Source organism: Thermobia domestica, chromosome 10 (assembly GCF_964235325.1).
Source record: "Thermobia domestica chromosome 10, izTheDome1.hap1.1, whole genome shotgun sequence".
Lineage (NCBI taxonomy): Eukaryota > Metazoa > Arthropoda > Insecta > Zygentoma > Lepismatidae > Thermobia > Thermobia domestica.
The window spans coordinates 95,956,936-95,977,492 of record NC_137463.1 but is presented as its reverse complement, the minus strand read 5'-3'; the positions used below and the strand labels follow the sequence as shown (position 1 = coordinate 95,977,492).

The 20,557-nt window shown below is 34.5% G+C and overlaps 2 protein-coding genes across 3 annotated transcripts in view; one reads left to right on the top strand and one right to left on the bottom strand.

Moving 5' to 3' along the window:
* The window catches only part of LOC145662580 (apolipoprotein D-like), a 65,349-nt gene extending 49,177 nt beyond the window's left edge, over window positions 1-16,172 (top strand). The window contains exons 2-5 of one of the 2 annotated variants that reach the window (XM_081728286.1): window positions 7,106-7,316; window positions 11,666-11,798; window positions 15,361-15,404; window positions 15,810-16,172. In XM_081728286.1, coding sequence (XP_081584412.1) covers window positions 7,106-7,316; window positions 11,666-11,798; window positions 15,361-15,404; window positions 15,810-15,817 — 396 coding nt within the window. In that variant the 3' untranslated portion in view covers window positions 15,818-16,172. Of the gene's footprint in view, window positions 1-7,105; window positions 7,317-11,665; window positions 11,799-15,360 lie in introns of both variants that reach the window. The other variant, XM_081728285.1, reaches the window with a different exon arrangement.
* A 1,551-nt stretch (window positions 16,173-17,723) lies between these two features.
* LOC145661554 (protein GVQW3-like) lies at window positions 17,724-18,227 on the bottom strand. The gene has a single exon (XM_081726875.1). The coding sequence runs from the start codon at window positions 18,225-18,227 to the stop codon at window positions 17,724-17,726; it is 504 nt and encodes a 167-aa protein (XP_081583001.1).
* Between the last annotated feature and the right edge of the window lie 2,330 nt (window positions 18,228-20,557).

The following is a 20,557-nucleotide window of genomic DNA, read 5'->3' as shown; positions in this document are numbered from 1 at the left end:
ATGCCTCTATGTAGAACCTTGATAAAAATTTTGCACAGGTTTGTAAGTTGGTCCAAGAGCACGAACCAGACAAGAAGTCTCCAAATGAACTTCCATAAAAATTTTAGACACAACTTGCGAAATTTAAAGAACTCACGTACTTTGGAGAGACGACGCTAGAGTACCGTAAATGGGCGGATACGAATAAAATAGAATGAGGACGCAAAATAATCTGACGAATGAGAGAAAAAGAAGGAAATCAAAAACGCAGTTAGAGGCGTGTCCTAAAAGATCGGCGAGTTGAGAATTCAAATTCCAAGTTAGTAGTAGTTAGTTGGATACCGGGAACAAGTGCGTTACAAAAATTCGGTCATACACGAAAATTTCATATACTACACTAAAAAAATATACAAAACACAGCAACTACAACGATGAATAGCTAACTTAGAAAACAACCCAGTGCATGATTTTTTGGCAACACTAAGGCATAGACATTTATACGTAAATTTTCTTAATCCGGAACGCAAAAGTTCAAAATACCTTGAAGGATTCACATACATTTTGTGTGGGTGAGACATTTTCACGCATAAACATATATCTGCAAACACTCCAGACAACGGACAGGCTTAACGAAGATTAGTAGTCAGAAAAACAAACTTAAAAGTAAATTGCATCCTTCCGGAAAGCACTTAAACTAATCTTAATCATACACCATTAGTTAGCAATTATAATGAACAGTCCTTTAAAACACTTCAAAACAAAATAAAATCAATCCGCGTAACACTACACCCGAACTTGCAGCAGTGATGTTGGTGCAGTGTGATAATTGAAAGTGCTAGTGCAGAAAAGTGCATTGTTGAAGAGATGGATCGACGGAAGCCCTGTTTCGATGGGGATGAACAGACCAAAGCGCGTCACCCATGGCAGTTTAGGAGGAAGGCGCAGGAGAAGTCCGAGGAGAGAACTCAGGACCCAGGACATTCGTCGCCCAGGCACGAAACAAGGAAACGTAAGGACCTCTGTGTATGTGTGGTCAGCGCAGTGGCAACAACGAAAGGTAGGACCCACCTAAATTATTTTTTGACGTTTAGAGGCCGATTCTCAGCATTAAATAAAGAAGCAAGACGTTCTCTACAAAAATTAAAGCTGGAAATAGTTCATATTTCAAAACGTAATTTTATCGCACTGAGAATAGGTGGTGTAGTTCTAACTTTAGCTAACAAATATTCGAATGTTTACCTTAAAATAGGCTTACAGTGAACTATAGAGACACTTTAGTAATTTTATTTCTATATATTATGTGATATTAGTGACCACATCCTTCTCATTAAAGACAGATTAATTCCCATAATTTTTCCTCTTGTCAATTATGATTCATAATTGTGGATAAGTGGATAAAGAGAAACTAAATGTAAACAAAATGACATGTAGATTTTTAGTAGTTCGAATTGCAAATTTTTGATAAGAGAAGGCAATCTAAGTATTTAATTTACAATATTTAAACTTGCATGAAGTGAAATTGCGTCATCTACGCTATTGACAAGCACTCTTTGGATGTAAGATAATTAGAAACAAAGCTGGATATATACTAGAAGTGCGATTAGTGTTGTTTAAAAATTGTATAAAGTAACTATGTTTGTAAAGTTATTCACCTAGGAGTTGGTAACTTAATCAATTTGTTTCAATATGCTAATAGGAGTTTAATGAACGATCAGCTGTCATGTCTCAATAAAAGTATTTTACGTAGAGAACTCAAAGGTTAATTAGTGATTATCTCATAAATGATCTCATGATCAATCATTTTGTGTTAGAGATACGGAATCCGTCAATGAAACGGAACAGATATATTCTGTCATGAAGAATACGTATGGGCTAATAACTATAAAGTAGGCTAAGCAAAGCCGCATTTAATGTATCATTCGGAACCTCTAAACAAAAGAGCGATCGGAAGTCCATGCGCATAGATCCCACTAATGACGACACCCTACGGCTAGATGCATATGCTCCTGTTGCAACATAAGAAAAACCATGAAGAATAGACACATTTGTCTGAGAATCTCTTAAAAGACGTCTTTGCATTTAATATGAATATTTGAGTATTAATTGTATTCTGTGTATGTATGCATGCCTATATTTATGATTTATCTATATAAATTTGTGTCTTGATATTTTTCTATATTCGCCAATATGTGTGTGTATATGTTATGCATGGTTAAATAACAATACTACTCGCATTGATAATATGTATATATGGTGTATTCTTGTTATTTATGTAGATATCAATATCTTGTGTAGTTATCTCCTAATCTCAGTTATGATTAGAAATGATTAGAATCCAGGCATAGGCTTACTTAGTTTTCTTAGGTCATTCAATTTTTCTTTCAAAAATTTCTCACTAAATCTTAAATCGAAGTCATGACTTATTTCGACTTATTTTCCACTTATTTCGTCTTATTTCGACTTATTTCAACTTATTTCACCTTATCCACGGATTCTAGATTATTCCACTTATTTTTTTTACGCAACCTAAATCGTAAGTATTTAAATTCAGATCCCATCAAACTATATAAATCTTAAATTCATAATCTTGGGAACATCATTAGTCATAAAGTATCAGCTGATCAACGTTAATCGTATGTTTATTATCCAATGTCAAGTAACTAAGTATTTTCAAATGTAAGGTTGTAAATTAACCAGTTTTGTATTGTATATAATTATAAGAGCTCACCTCTCTCTCTCTCTCTCTCTTTCTTTCTTTCTTTCTTTCTTTCTTCTCATTATGTAAGGATAAACAATCATAAATTTCATGTAGGACTGGTTATGGATATCGGTTTCATTAGTTTGTTTATGTGTCAGGTTACTTATAATAATTCATTCAAGCTATAGGTCAATAAAGAAAACAGGAATGTAATTTACTTAAATTGATTTTGGTGCTAAGGCCTTATGCCTTATCCTTAGGATTTCTATTACCGTCTTCATTCTTAGGTCTTATTAGGGATCAGTCTTCATCGAGTCATAAACCATCTTATTTCGAAGAACGGAGACTTCAACGGTGGGGCACATGACAAATTGAGGCACCCGGAACACGAACCCAACACCCTACTCATTTTTCTTAAATTCTACTTAGTGGCCCGAACAGAAAAACCTCTCTTTATATATTTTTAAATTTTCACAAGATTGCTCACGTTTTTCAGTTTTGGCCAATCACAACCAAGCATTTGTTTACATCTTTCATGTGTGTCGGCTCACCTGATCAAGCTAAGTATATAAACTGCTTATTAAAAGTAAGGAAACGCTTTTCCACAGCGTTTTTCAGAGTTTATGTTTCAGAAAGTAGGAAGAAAAATACTTTTTGACACATTGAAATCGATGTAGTCCTTTTCTATGTATAACATCACAGAAAAATGGCTGAACCGTTTGAAATGAATCTTGGAAGATAGTTAATACCTATCTTAGACTGGGTTCATATGATTTCACTTTGATTCAAGGGTGCATCCTAAGGGAACACAAGAGTTCAAAATTTCTCCCTAAAATAGATATTTTGTTTTTTGTTATTAAACTTTCATTGAATACTGTCTAAAGGGGAAAGGGGATTCAAATATATTCCAAAACCTATTTTCCCCATGTGAAGAACTTGCATTTTATAGGAATATTTTATGGCTGCGTTTTTGGAGAAACATGAGAGGGATATATTGTTAATACAAAACTATGAGGATAATTTTAACCTAAGGCCAAAAAGCGGAGGCAACTATTCATAAACAAGGAAACTTTACAAGCCGGCTTTTCAAATAAAAACCAGGTTCCAAGATTCGAATAACACCTATTGTGCAATGTAGAGACGTTTGGTACGACTAATAGCCATGGGAACTCGGAAAATACCGTCTTAGCCTCCGTTGATCAAATCCACGTGATACCACAAGTGGCTCGCAAGAGATTTTTTTTTTTTTTTAATTTCCTTAGCACAAGGCTCTGAATTTTGATAGTGGATTTCGCCCAATGGTACGAAGACTTTACATTAACAAATTGTTGTCTACTATATTGATTTGACAATATCAAAATTAACCGGGTCGGGTCTGATGGGAAACAAAAGGAAAATGTTCTATTAAAGAGTAAAAATTACTAGAAATAAATTGTACTTTACTAGCAGTTCACAGTTTACACAAGCTGAAATTTGAATATGTTAGTTCATATCTACCTCATATTAAAGTAATCTACTTCTAATTTATATACTATACCTGCATTATACGTATGCAAAAACTAAAGTAATGTGTTACTATATCAACCATTGCCTTTTAAAACAAATGGAGTAATCTGTACAATGCATTTTCGAACAACAATAGACAAATCCCATTTCCTGAAGTGCATGTGAAGGAAATGTTAGATTTTTTCAGATAATTTAAAAGATTAAAAAAGAATTTTTAAAATACGTTGCTACGGAATGTTAAACTCAATTGAAGTACGTGATTATATTAATGTTCTTACGTTGCAGACATAAAGAAATATGAGAATGCTTGTAAATAAAGAAATACAGCCTCTAACAACGTAACTTGGTATTTTCTATAAATACAAGACATACAAAGAGCAAATGTTTAATAATGATTTTATTTTAGTAAAATTAAATTTTAGACCCATACTCGCTGAATAAGATTACTTTTTCTTTTACGTTTTTCTGTTTGAAAATGTATTATATGAAATTTACAAGTGGCAAATATAATTTAAGTAAATCCGAGGTGTGAATTATCGTGAGGACAGGGAGATATTCCCCCTCAATCACATGTTTATCCTTCCAAAGAAACTAACCAAAGCATCCCTACCGGGAATATTTGTTTTCCCCCACAAACCATGTTTAGTGGAAAGTTGGAGTATTTTGTTAATTTCCACTCCTTTTGTACTTTTATGTAATGTATCTGTATTTGGAGATAAAAGTTGTAAAGTGTTTAATTTTGGCTTATTTTAATTTTATACCCATAGCTACCACAATATACATATTCTTTTCCCCTCTTGTCCCTGTCAGTAACTATTTTATTGTACCAATAGTTGTCAGTTGCAAATTGTATTCTCATATCCTTCAGTTTGTCTTCTAAGGCGAATTAGAATGATAATGTTATACAAACTACGTATAACGATGTTATGAATGGATTTGCAAATGTCTTACGATGAACACCTACAATGTAAGATACTTTCAATCCATATTACAAATCTTTCGGAAAAGTTAGATGTGAATATTTCAGGCAATATGTGGATATCTCGTTGTTGTTGCTAAATTGATTGATTTCATAAATTTCTTGTGTGTTACTGTTGTCAGATAATTATATTTGTTTGTGTTTTGGGAGAGAGTATCATTGTCTCATTTTGAATTATTGCACCTTCAAACTTCTATGTCCTGTTGGGTTTTATTTTATCCCCTCCTCCCTCATATCAATAACCTAATTCACACACTGACTAAAACCATGTTCTGTAGACATGATTACAAATGAAAAAAGATTTTAAAAGGCTTGAGATAAAATTAAGTAATTTAAATGAAGATTTTAAATTATTACACATATTCATAAATTTTATGTTCGTCTTATAAACGAAAGCATACATGTTTAGCCTAAATGTCATATAGCAGGCACACTGGTGTCACTACAGCTATATAAAATAAAGAAACCTTAAGAAATTACATAGTTCTTACAAATAATACAATGAAACCTCCCTTAACGAATAGCCTGCCTCTCAATAGAATCTATAAGTATTCACATGAAGTCAGAGATGCAGAAAAGTGTTTTTTTTTTTTTTTTTTTTTTTGGGAAGGAAGATTTTTGCTATTTTTATTTATTTATTTATTTATTTATTGTTTTTGTGACTTTTCTCCCCGATAAACACCACATTTACGAAGACATTTATGTGTGTCGGGTGGGGAGGTTTGCGTGCTGCAGTGAAATTTGGACCTATGGCGGTGGTACTTCACTACCACAAGGGCCACCGCTGCCGAATTAGTCTACATGGAGTAGCCAGATAAGAATGTTCTGGGAGAAGGCAGCAGTTCTCCAGTAGCCTAGTTGGCGGAAATCATAGTGATTGGTACGGCAATTTGGACATTGGTCCCAGGCATAGTCAGAGTGACTATAACAGCTGAGATACTGCAGAGTGGAAGGTAACTGGAAACCACCACTCTATTTTGCCTAGTTTTTTGATAGCAGAAAGAGAGCATATGTACAATGGTCTTTCGCAGGTCAAAATATAGCTCCGGAGGTAAATGTCCCCCTGGATCTCCGGGAGGGGATGGCTTGGGAAGGACTATTGGACGAGAAAGTAACAATGTGGGGAAGATAGAGAAAGAAAAAAAAAAAACATGCAAGAGCAAAAGATTTAGGATAGGGACATGGAACGTACGTACCATGTTACAGGGAGGGAAATTAGAAAATCTTAAAGAAGAATTGAGATGAAACAATCTAGATTTGGTAGGAGTGTGTGAAGTTAGATGGGAAGGTAATGGGGTTGAACAGCGAAAGATATAGAATGTTTTACTCAGGTAATGAAAAAGGTGGTCATAAAAGATGTACGAATAATTCTTGGTAAGCGTTAAAAGAGAAGGTAGTGAAAGTAGAGTAGAATGTGTTGATGATAGAGTTATGATGTTAAGACTTAAAGGAGAAAAAGAGATCTAGTAGTAGTGATACAGACATATGCACCGACAACTTTGCATATAATTGAAGAAGTAGAGAAGAATTATGAGAAAATAGAAGAAATTATAGATAAGGAGAAGAGGGTTGCAAGTGTGATTGTAATGGGAGATTTCAATGCAGTTGTGGGAGAAAAACAGGAAGGCGGTGTCGTAGGAAAATATAGTTTAGGCGAAAGAAATGAAAGAGGAGAGGGACTAGTCAATATCTGTACACAGAATCTAACATTGTTTTTCTTACTCCTTCGAGGTAACATATTGCTCTAAAAATTTTGCAACACATTGAAATTTATAAACTCTCTTACCGAATTTATTTATTCATAGTCATATAGCAGAAAAGGGCAGACTAACATTCGATGCTACTTTATATCAATTTATCTTATAAACATTAACAAAACAAAATCTGATAGTTATATTGTATATACTAACTAATTACTGAATCGAGCATTTCTGTCTTAACAGTTTCTTGGTACATGGTACGAAATACAACGCTTGTGTCCTGACGAAGAAACTGACAAACTCGAATGTATTAACATTACTTATGGTCTGCAAGATGACGGGAATTTACGTATTGAAAAAACAGGTCTCACAAAGGATGGTGAAGAACAAACTGTAGTTGGTGAGGGAATAAAAAATGACATGGATAGAGCGTCCTTTGTGTATCAGTTTCCGAGTAAGTAGGAAGTTTATTTTATTTTGTTTTATTTAATTTATTTTTTATCTAGAGGTATAAGAAATGTATAATCATCTGTCAAGCAAAAGTTTAGTGTGTAGATTGCATAATCCTACGGTAAAATAAAGAGATATTAATTAAAACGAGAAAGTAACTATTAGTACAGATAATAAACCATGTTACTAATATGAGAAGAATTAAATAGATTCTACTTAACAAATATCCAGAATACAGTCCGATTACCAAATTTCCCGGTTATATTCTCCGTTCCAGCGGCTGTCTACTTATTGGTTAAGTTAATGCATTGCAAAATTGAAATTTTTAATTCTTTATTTTAGTACGTTTCGGCCAGAGCCGTAGCTAGGGAAGGGGTCGCCCAGGCGCTGATTGCAAGAGGGCGCCGAACGAGCAAGAAGAAAGAAAATGTGTTGGAAATAAGTAAATGACGTATCGTCCCGAAAACGTATTGGCGCCCTATTAAATCAATGTTGTTGCCAGTTTGCAAAGAAATAGATTTGTTAAAAATTTTCTTGCTCGTTTCGCTCACAACCCAAACGTTTCAATAACAGTCACAACAAGTTTTCACTTTAAAAGTTATTATATATCATTTGTTAAAGACGGTATGATACAAATAGTGCCGAGTAATGACTTACAGTCTACGCAGGAGCGTTTTCAAAATTAGAAACGGTCAGTCTGAAATACGTATTCGGCGTTTTGATGATCAATTTGCTTAGATAATCAAGCTTTTCTACTCAATTAGATTAATCACGACGGGGAAATGAAGGCTTTGAGAAATTCGCAAAGAAAACTCCTTCTGAATTTCCGTTACATTTCACAAAATATTTTTACCGTATGCTAATTTTGTGGTCACATAACAGAATAAAATTACAGAAATTTACAATTTTTACAGGAAATTAATGCTGTTACATAGTTTGAACATTTTAAAAGCGCACAGTTTCTAATGTTTTAAAATTTCATTTCTTATCGATAGTAGGCCCTAAGAAATGTAAATAGTTGCAAATTTCCATAACTATTCTTTAAGTGGATTTGTGTACAACCAAAGGTAGTCTTGTTAAGTTTAACAAAATTCCAAAATAAGCCTCTTGAAAACAGCTCTTATTTGTAGAAGAATACACAATTATCGCTTTTGGCTGTTGCAATGGTCTTTACAGCAGTTGGATAAAAATTCTGCGTAGCATAACAACAAAAACTGCTTCTCTTATATGCAAAAAAAAAAAAAAAAAAAAAAAAAAAAAAAAAAAAAAGCTTAAGGTGAGTGTAGGGAGTGCCGAATTCTACTTCGTCCCGGCCGCCGAAATCTCTAGCTACGGCTCAGGTCTCGACCATAGAATTACTATATTGACACTAGATATTGTATAAGCAGTACTTAGCCGACCTCAAATTAAACGAGATTTTGCCATCTTGTGAAGGTCGCACTAAAAGTTGTATGCTCTGTGTTACAAGGATTGGTTTATAATACATTTGCAAAATTTCTTATCACCCGAGGAGCGTTTTATGCAGCCATATTAATTTTGTTATGATGAAAATACTATTTTATAGAATCCAAAAACGTTTATCTGCATATCATGGATTTTGAAGATATTTCCTTAAACAGCAGGGAATGAAAAGGAGGAATTCTGGGAAGATGACCAACCACAAAGTTTTTTTACTCACATTTAATACACATGTTCTAGTAAAACATTTTTATTTTAGATCTTTTGCATTTTGATATAAATTTTAATACTATACCTTTTAAGTAAAACCATATGCCATCAGTCTCAAGTTCCTTTTATGTAACGATTCAAGTGTTGAATATTCCAATTTGATATTGCAATTTTGAATTTATGTTCGTGTCATCTTGGTTGCAGTTTGTACTGTAACTATAGATACTTTTTCTACAATTTGATATAATTGACTTTGATACAATTGATACTATTGACATGAATTTATATCCGCAGCATAAATACACTTTTATAGGTGTTTATAGATAAAATAGAGGATGAAAAATTAAATAGACGTTGATAACATATGAATTAAAAATAACTTTATCAGAATAAGAATGAAGAAACTATATATATATATATATATATATATATAACAACTATTAAGACAACACGACATATGTATATTGTTAAATACAAATCACTTATTAACATTCAAGAAGCTATATGACCCAGGAAGTTACAAACAACCATAAAATATATATTTAAAAAACAGACAAAGCTAACTTTGAAATATTCAGATTACTACAAAATAGTAAAAAATAGTTCACTGTATATAGCTTCAGAAAAACTTAACCAATAAAATAGATAGTGTAATACAGTAAATTACGAAATATTTAATAATAAACATTAGAAGCATAAATGAGTGAAAAAACCTGATGCACAAATCAACACTGATCATAGTGAAAAAGACAAGACAAGACAACTTTATCAGTAGGGTATGTAAGTTCTGCAGTCAACTTTACCCTCAAGTGATTTTCATATATAAAAACCTGCTTTTATCTTTGATTACTTACATGAAACGTCATTAATATTATTAGCATTTGTAAACGTAATTCTAAATTCTTTCCACATAATCTCTTTATAATCAATTTAAAATCCAATTATTGTTGAAGTTATTCCTGGTAGTTCAATCTTATCTATAACAACACTATACTTTCGAATTTCTATTTGTGAGGAAATGAATGGAAAGACATTATCTGTAAGGTTTATTGTGTCATTTGTGCCAAATGTTCCTCGTTTGAGTTCCTACAACTTCAAATTTCATATAATAATCTGCTCTGTGAAGGCGCATAAAACCATCTCCCACATCAAAATCAAACTCAATATCTTGGTTAGGTTTATTCAAATTAAAAGAGAATTTAATAGGGATTCTTATATAATAAATACATTTCGTAAAAGAGTATATACCACCTGTTAAAATAAGACTGTTTTATATTTTTTATTAACATATTGATTTACGGAACTGCCTTGAAAATGGATTACGATAAGAAAGTTGTGTTAGAAGAGTCAAATAGAATAATATTAACATTACCGTATGGTTAATAATCTGTCTCTCTTTCTACGTGTGTATGTGTGTAGTAAAATTTTAGATATAAATTCTTAATGATTTTAAATGTCAGAAAGTTCTATGTGATGTGTAGTAGGCTGTTTTCAAAGTGAGAATTTTATATATAGGATAAAGCCATTCATAATTAATAATACGAATTTAGTGTTGTTTTTATATATAAAATCACTTGATGACAGATAACTGCAGAACCTACATAACACATTCCACTTGTACAGGATGTTTCAGAACAACAACGACAACGTTTGAGAGGTGATTCCTGACACCAAGATAAGACAAAAAGTTTACACCATCCTGGGTGCACAAATGCTTCCTTTCGGAGTTATAGGCTACCGAAAACATGAAAAAAATGAATTTTAAGGGTCTATAGCTCCAAACTTACGAACTAACATGTGCCCTATCCAAATATCCAAGTTTCAGTATCCTGCGGTACTTCCGCAACAATTTTTATAGAGGCAGTTGAAGAGTACTTTAAATTGCATGCCCGTAGCCAAACTCTCTCTATAAAAATTATTTCGTGAGTACCTTAGGTTTCTAAACACGTATTTCTGGATAGCGCACATATTAGTTCGTAAGTGGTCTTGACCCGACTTCGGTAGTAAGTCCGATAGTTTTTGAGCTATGGCCCTTTAAAGTTCATTTTTTCATGTTTTCGGCAGCCTATAACTCCGAAAGGAAGCATTTGTACACCCAGGTTGGTCTATACTTTTTCTTATCTTGGTGTCAGGAATCACCTCCCAAACGTTGTCGGTGTTGTTTTGAAACACTCTTATATTATGCTTGACCTGCCACTTGACGGACTAAGTTGTCATTTCACAATTCATTTACTCTGCCGAAACCATACTCTTCCTTTATTTGTTTTCGATGTTGTTTTCGAACAATGAATTGCAATGCACCGATTCACGTTGCTGGATCTGTGAGACGTGGTTCCATGAATATCGGGATGAAATAATCTCCTCTGCCTCCCCCCCAACCCTCAAACCTCAACATCTGTGTTCAGTTTTCTAGAGTTCAGATTCGGAGGTATCTTCTTCCATCATTGTTGACGGGACTAAATGAGGAATGGTAGAATATTCCTCTGGAAATATTTCATGACTTATTTGCTTCCATTCCATATCGAATCAGAGCCGTTCTGCAAGCTAATGGTGGTCCCACGTCTTTTTAGTGAGGTAGTTTATATTTTCATAAGGTGTTTCCATTTCGCTAACCAAATATTATTGTATTTTCCTTTGAGTAAACTAAATTTTTTAATTATGTATTTTAACTTCATTTTTTAATAGACAAAACGGATATCCCGTTCGGTGTGGTAGAAACAGACTATTCTGAATATGCTCTTCTTTACTCTTGTGAGCTGATAGAGGATTCTGAAGAAGATGGTGAAACGGAGAAAAAAGAAGTAGCCTGGATTTTAAGGTACGCTGTGTATATTAATTAAGTTTCATGTTTTGGAATAAAGTTTAACCATTGAGAATCCAATTCTATGAAGATCTTTCTCAAAGTAAAGGATAAACTTGACAGATCAGCTTTAATGTTGCATTACATTAGAATTAGATGGATAATCTGAATTCTTTGATGGTGCAAGAGGGTTATTATTATTGTGTGTTTGCTTTGAACAGAGAAGTGCGTTCTTTATTCACCGCTGAATTTAGAGATTAATGCCTACCTAACCCTGATAGAAATGAATAAAAAAACACAGAATACTCTTGTTTGTGGTAAACCCGTAAAAATGACCGAAACCGCGAATTTATTACGAAATCTGACTGTAGGATCCGTTTCTCCATTTTTTCTGCTGTTTTATTGTGCATTAAATCAATTCACTGACTAAATTATATGTACTTTCATACTCAAAATAGTGTATTTATGATGGAAGCATGAGCAATTTTTGCTGACATAAAATAAGTGAGAATAACCTACAGAAATTTATCGGTTCATTCAGTCGGACGTTATTCATAATTGGAGAAAACTCATTTTGGTTGCAAACTCGAGCCACATTTTTACGAACACTCCGTATCAATTGACTGATCCGAATAAAATTCGTGACACAGAAAATAAATGAAATCTTTAAGTTTTACGTCCCACGGTTATGCCGGTTAGGCTAAAGGAGACAGTGATTATGAGAAATGAATGACATCGTGGAATGAAGAAAGTGGGAGGAAACGGCAGAGCCCCGAGAAAACCCACTAGCACGGTGTTTGTCCACCACAAAGTCCACACGGCGCGAGTTGGGATAAAACCAGGGATCCCAAGCACCGGAGGTGTCGTGCCACGAAGTGTGTGTAGAAGGTTGCTAGTAGTTTGAAGGTCGTCGGACAACGCGACGAATGTAGTTGTGAGTGTAAATCCGTCGCACACAGATCACCGTCTGTGTTTGCAATGCAGGAACATCACTTGTATTCTGCTGTTAAGTCACTTGGCCTTATAGGGTGGCTGTGTGAGGTGAGATACTGAATTGCCAATTGTGTGGCTAGGACATGTCTATGATCAATGAGAGGCAGAGGAGAGTTTCCACAGCGGTATAGCTCCAGTTTCCTCGGTGTCTGCAACTCATCAGGGAGCACTTGTTAGGAGGATGGTTCGGACCACCCTAACCGACAGGATGGCGACCGGAGGTGCAGAGCCACAATGGTCTCCCACGTGAATGCACGAACACTATTCGTTTCTTGGAGGCAGATCTACGCACTTAATTTCCTCTCGCATGATTACCCCTGACCTTGTTCATCACCGAGAACGTCTTTTTGTTGCAATAATTCCATGCCAGTTACAAGACGAAAAAGGGCGAGGTATTTAGCAATAGGGCTGGGAGTCGTTTCTGTCTTAAATGCAGTGAATGCGGTGTGCATGTCTGTAGACACACAGATAAATTCGAAAATCCAGCATCTATTCATATTCACCACACAGAATCCACACCTGACATTCTGGTATGGGTGCAATAGGTCCTATTTATTTAAAGGAGTATGAATCGTACGTCGTCAAACCTATTCTTCAACTTATTTAAACATTTTGCGGGACCCCATCTTCCAGCAGGATATTGAGCGAACCCATGACTAAGCCAACCCAGTGTGCTCTAATCCGTATAGGCCTTCTACTCAGGGTTCTAGATTTCAAGAGCTATCAAGTACGTGTGGAAAATGAGCCGGTGCTTAACAATTAGCCGGGCTACTGCAACGCCTATCGCCAAGCTACTAGAAAATCTACAGCGAGCGTGAGATACAGTTGATAGGTAGTTCCGCATTGTTTGGAAATGTTTTATACATGGAATTTACAAAGGTTATGTTTTCCGATGAACTATAAATATTAAACTTAAGAAAAAATATTTCCGAAGAACTAACCTTAAAAAGTAAGGCTGGAAACGTAAGTAGTACATGAAAATAAATATGAAACGTACACTGGCCTATGTTTTATTTACCTAATAGTCGTGGTGGTCGGAACCGAAAATTTAACTTTTGAAAATTTTCACTTTTGTTGACATTGAAAGTGACGAAATTACAGTATTTGATTTATCTACGCCTCGGACAAACATTTATATGTTGCCTGAACAAGTACGGAGGCCGATCTGTTTCCATCCGAACAATTTGCAGACAGCGACATCTGTCAAGCTAGGTTTCACACAGCAACAAAATTGTAAACTCATATGTATCAGTCTCTCAGCTGTTGGGTAACAAAATGGAGGTGTGGTAGTGGGCAAAATGGAGATGGAAAATTTTGCTTTTGGGAAAGGTCCGTCGTTATAGGACGAGTCACTGTTAGTGTTGTAAATAAAGGCTATGCACAATAGCCTCCACAACCCACATCACCAATGAAATCGCATTCAAAGAGGCCATCAAAGAAACTCTCAAGACCATAGTGGCAGCCTGTGACAATCCATTATCATAGCATGTTATAGTCGAAAATAATCATGTGTCCCAATCAACAGTGAATAGCGTAATTGATCACAAATTGAGCTCACAAACTGCCCGCAAGACCAGCATTCATATGTTAACACCACTGCATATCGCAGAGCAGAAGGCTGTACGAGCGCACCGACCACTAAAAATTTGTTCGAACAATGGATTCTTCGATGCAAAGAAAGTTTCTCGAAATTTTTTGTGATTGTTACTAGCTTTTACCACAGAGGAAAGCTAAAGATTCGTAAGGTCAAACTCAATACTGCTTATTGACTGCGAAGATCATGTCATATCCCTAGTTTACACTGATGACATACCTGTATTGAATGGCAATGACATCAATTATGTGGAACTACACCAGGATAAATCTGTAAGTTACACTGGCAAAACATCGCTGGTCCTCTACCAAGGGTGGGTTTGGTTAGATAATTAGAGTTATCATTCCGTTCAGCCGAAACTATATGAAACGTGGGCCTACAGCTTAACGTGGGATCCAAACTACATGAGTCCTACCGAGAATTGAACTTGGATCTCCCACGAGGAAGACACGTACTGTAACCGTATAGCCACGAAGGAGTTCTCTGTTCGAGGATATTCCCGTTAAGAGTCCAGATGCAGGTCCTTTAAACTTCTCAACCGTTGATTTTCACCATGTCGGGATCGAACAGTAGATGGCGTCTTGAAAGCTTGCAAATAGGAGTGAGACACTATACCCCTGGTACAGTTGCAGTGGAAATTGCGATGTCATGCAATGGTCCACATAGTAGCCACATCACATGTGGAATCGATGGTGTCGGACTGGAATATCTTCTGTAAGTAACAATTTTAATTTGTTCGAATGTAAACAAATCAGCCTATGTACGTATAGCCGCTCGGGTGATTACACGTTTGTTAAGGTAAGTACTGTATATCTTTGAATACTCTGTATAAAATGTTTGGAATATATCAGGGGCACCATGTTAGTATCACAATACCTTCTTGTTTACCAACCTTGGTCCAGATCCATGAATTCCTACTGTATGTTCTTAAATACGTTTCCACCGTGTATTTCGAAAGAAACATTACTTTGAATATTTGCTTTCTCTTTTCAGTCGCAACCACCAACTTGATAAAACAACAACAGAGATTCTGAAAGGTATGCTTTTAAGTCGTAGAGTTGATACCAGTCGATTCCAAAAAGTTAAACAAGACTGTTAATATTATTATTTTAAAAAAATAAAACAATGAGAAAACAAGGAACTCTCAGAGAGAAAATAACTAGATAAGTGGAAAATTATGTGAGTTATTGTAATTATACATTTTCTGCGTTATATATTTGCTGTCTTATAGAATATAGCAAATGCGTTTTAAATATTTAAAAATAATAAATAATAATTGCATAAATTCTTAATGTTTGTTTTTACTTACTGTATTTGTTAATTGGATTAGACATAATCTTCAAACTTTCAGACATTTTAACATATGTACGACACTTACTAGAAATTATTTCGACATGTGACACGAAAGTTTTGAAAAAACGTTCAATCAATTTCTATTCCAGAACTATGAATCTCACTTGCTAATAATAAATTACGGGGATCATTGAGAGCGCTGCGTGGCAAATGCTTAAATATTTGTACATGCCGCAATTATATGCAGAAGAAGATTTATAGTGGGATTCTACGTCCGGGGTATGAATTTCAAAGGTAACAAGATGTATTAAACACAGTTTGTAGAAAAAATACGATTCCTCATCATACGAAGTGATTTTGTGTGTTTTGATATTCATATTTATTTGTGCTATTGCATTTGTTACAGTACGAAAGATCAAAATTTATGCTCATCTAAAAACTGATGAACGAACTTAGATATACGCATAAATGCTCATATTTTCTAATATTATCAGATTCGAACATATTACAAATATTTTATTGCACTTCAATTTTCTTAATGTTCAATTTGTAAACATACCGGTACATAATAAATACTTTTAAGTTTTATGATACATAATTTGTTTCTGAAATTATAAACCTCATATTTCTGAATCCAAGGCGAGGCTTTTTGTCGCAGTTTCGTGCCCAAAAGTATTGAGTCGTCTCGCTTTCGCAACATATGACGTGGAATTTTTCTTTGCTGAATAGAATCACGAGCTTCCATTAACCTGTAACTTTACCCTCTTCCTCACCTATTGTTTTAGCCTTGAACATTCGCAGATTCAGTGGTCACTTTCAATGAAGAATCTGTATATGATCTGATTTTTAGTGTAGTAAGTTCTGAAAATACATCCAATATATGATTTGCATGTATTGTCTATAATCCATTGCTTAAAATGTGGGGAATCGTCTTGGATTCAGAAATATACGATAATAAGTTGAAGTATACTTATTATTGTGTATTTTATACAAAGATTAATGTATTGAATATTGTACATTTTTTACAGTAATAAATACTATATTACTAAATTTAATTATTGTTCCCGCATGAATAAATTTGTCCGTACCCTGTATGCTATTGAAGTTTTGAAACTTTACAGTTAAGGTCAGATTATTTTTAACTATAAAGTTTTACAAATTGTTACTAAGATAATGATCTTGGATACTTTTATCAAACTAAAGCATAATAAGGGTTTTTAATGTTCAATAACTAATAATTGATAAAGGCCCATACTTATTGGCATACAATCATCTTACTGTACAGGTTTTAATTAATTTATTTTAAGAGCTACGTTTCTACTCATAGCTGAATAGATAATGTATTCTGAACTATGACTTACGAAATAACAGCTTTTCATTTGTAACTTTATATATAATCTTCTATATATTATATCAACGAAGTACTGGGAATTGTATTAAACACAGTTTGTAGAAAAAATACGATTCCTCCACATACGAAGTTATTTTAGTTTGTGTGTTTTGATATTCATATTTATTTGTGCTATTGTATTTGTTACAGTGCGAAAGATCAAAACTTATACTTACACAATATGCATTATTCATCCAAATTTATTGTATCGCCTTCAAAGTAGGCCTCTTCCGAAATAATACACTTATGCCAACGAATAATCCAATCATCAAAACATTTTTGAAACGCATTTTCCGGAATCGACTTCAATACTCACTGCAAATTCTCTTTGATGTCTTCTATCGACTGAAAACGGGTGCCTCAAAGTGATAATTTGAGTTTTGGAAAAAGAAGAAAGTATGCCGGAGCCAGATAAGGGGAATACGATGGTTGTTCGATAAGATTTCGTGAGTTTTTGACCAGAAATTCGTTCACAATGATAGCTTTGTGAGATGGTGCGTGATCGTGGTGCAAAATCCATGAGTTTCTCTTCACAAATCTGGTTGTTTTTGACGAATTTGTGCTCTCAAACGCCGCATAACGCTTAGATAATATTCTTTATTTACTGTCCCACCTTCTGACAAGAATTCCGAGTGCACAACACCGCGATAATTAAAAAAAGTCAACATCACCTTCACTTTTGATCGACTTTGATGTGCTTTTTACGGTTTTGGCTCAGTTGGAAGGCGCCATTCCGAAGCTTGTTGACTGGTTTCATGTCAAAGTCGTACACCCATGTCTCATCACCAGTTACAATGCGTTTTATGAATGTGGAGTCGGAATTGACTCGTTCTAGCATGTCTTCAGCAACCCTTACGCGATTGAGTTTCTGCACAAAATTCATATCTTTCGACACTAGTCGAACGGCAACAAATTTCATGACCAAAAAATCGTTTAAAATGGTATGAATTGATTGGTGAGACACACAAATTTCAGCAGCTATTTCTCTCAGACTTAAACGACGATTTTCAGTCACCATTTCCTTTACTTTAGCGATGTTAAGTTCAATCGAAGACGTTGATGGTCGACCAGATCGAGGCAAATCTTCCACCACCTCTCGACTGCTTTTAAATGCACTGTACCACATATACGCACGTGTTTGTGATAAAGTCAATTCGCCGTAAGTCTTATGTAACATTTTCAGCGCTTCGAAATGAATTTGCAATGCAAAAGTTCAGACAGATTTTTTGTTCGATATTTTTGTCCATTGTAAAAATCGCCCACACACACTTGCAATGAACTGACAAATGGAGCACTGTAAACAAACTAACTGACAGATAGCGCTCAAACTCCGCGTGAGCATAGAGGGCAGTTGTGCTAACGTAGCGACAGGAATAATTTCGACGCTCCCTTTCATTGGGATTTGTAAATGTACAATTTCCGGTACTTTCTTGACATAATGTTCTTTACATGATGACATAATGTAAAAACGAATGTGAGTCTCTGTCTGATCGCATCGTGCTATGACTACTGGCGTGATTAAAATGAAACTTGGCATGATTATCAACCTTAGGCCTCCCAAATATCATAACTTAAGCTCTAATTTTACCTTCATTCTCACCTACCGCTTTAGTCTTAAACATTCGCAGATTAAATGAATTAAAATGTATATACTAAAGGGGCAGCGGAGAGATTATAATTTATACGGAAGATCGAATCACGCAATAACTACTGAATCAATTAAAATAATAGTTGGTATGTTTATCAATGTTAGCTCTCCCAAGGATCTTAAGATATTAAATTGATTAAAATTCGTCTTAAGAGGGAGCGGGGAGTCTCAATTTATATGATAAAATGAAATGGAGACGTAAAAATGACCGATGTTAGTGTCTATTGCTTTCGGGGTTGCTGAGATGAATAGTGATACATTCCAGATGTAGTTTAGGCCCGGATTCATCCCACATCGACCTAATCGATTTTTGTAATTACACTTTGATTGTAATGCTATCCTAAGGTAGGGAAAAGGTTCAAATAATTTCTATAAACATATTTCCAACGTTCGAAGAGGGGCGTTTCAGCTAGTTTAAGTATAATATTCACTTTTATCCATCAATCTGGGTTAAATTACCTTTCAGCTTCTACCTCCATCTTATCAAAATGTGCTCTACACTCCAGTTTTCTTTTTTCTTTGTTATTCTTTATTATTATTATTATTATTATTTATTATTGTTTAACTTTTATTTAAAATTTTATTTCTGAATTAATCAAATAGTTCTCCTCTCTACATCATTATTTTGCGAGGAAACGCTTTTTATTCAGTGTACTTTCTTTTTAAACCTAATCTACATGGATACCTTTTCTCTGTCATTCAGAATATCATGATTAATGACCAACGGCTTTTCTCCAAAACGGCCGCTCAGTGGTAGGACGCTGACCTCTGACGGGCAGAGTTCTAAGTTAGATCACTTATATCGTGAGTGATGCATTATCATCTCCAACTATACTATGCGTTGATCATGTCTATTAGCTAGTACAGCAAATTCGCAGGACGTAAGATTAAATATTTTTTCATCCTCCCTCCCTCTGATGATTGAGAAACTACTAACAGTTGAAAAAAATTGCACGTCCAACTTAGCATACTGAAAATTTATTACTTTTCCTGTGCTAAAAACGTTATTGTTTAAACAATTGTTATTGGCACTTTCCTAAAATATTCAATAATTATACTTTACTAATAAGTTAACGAAGTTTGAATTACCCGCAAGCAAAACCTCATGGCAACTGTAAAAACTCAAAAGCATGGGAGATAGTCACAGCTGTATAGCAATGTAATTCTTACGTAGCGAAGTAATCAGTGTTTGAAGCTCTTTATACCAATCACGGAGGAAATTGATTTATCAAATATTTGAATATCGATATATTAAAATGCTAGGTTTATATGTTTGTGGTCAAGAAAAGTTTATATGTTTGTCTCCAACTTTTTCGAACAATGAGATTTCGAAAACCACAAGTGCTAGAAACGTGCCGTTTTCACTGGTCGATTCCAACTTTTGTGCATATTGTCCAGTTCTAATTGAATATTTAAAAATCATGGCCGTTATTTCTTTATTACTTTTTTTAGGGGTACACTGGAAGTGTTGAAATTTTAATATATATATATATATATATATATATATATATATATATATATATATATATATATATATCCTACGAGTTATACATTCCAACACCACATATTTGTATACAGGGGTTGTATATTTCTCAGACGTTTGTTTCATGGCCAATGATAATGAAAAACGAAGAGTAATTATTTCTTCAGTCTAAGGTGAATCTTTATGGTACATCTTGACGATTTTTATCAAGACGACTTTCACTTGTGTCTGTAAAGAGACATGCATAAATGTGAGGAATGACAAGGAGATTCATGCTCATATGTGAATGATGCACTGTGTAAAGAGCACAGGTTCAGCTAGTCGGTGACTTAAAAATTCTGATCACCTATTGTATATTTAAAACACTGGATCGAGA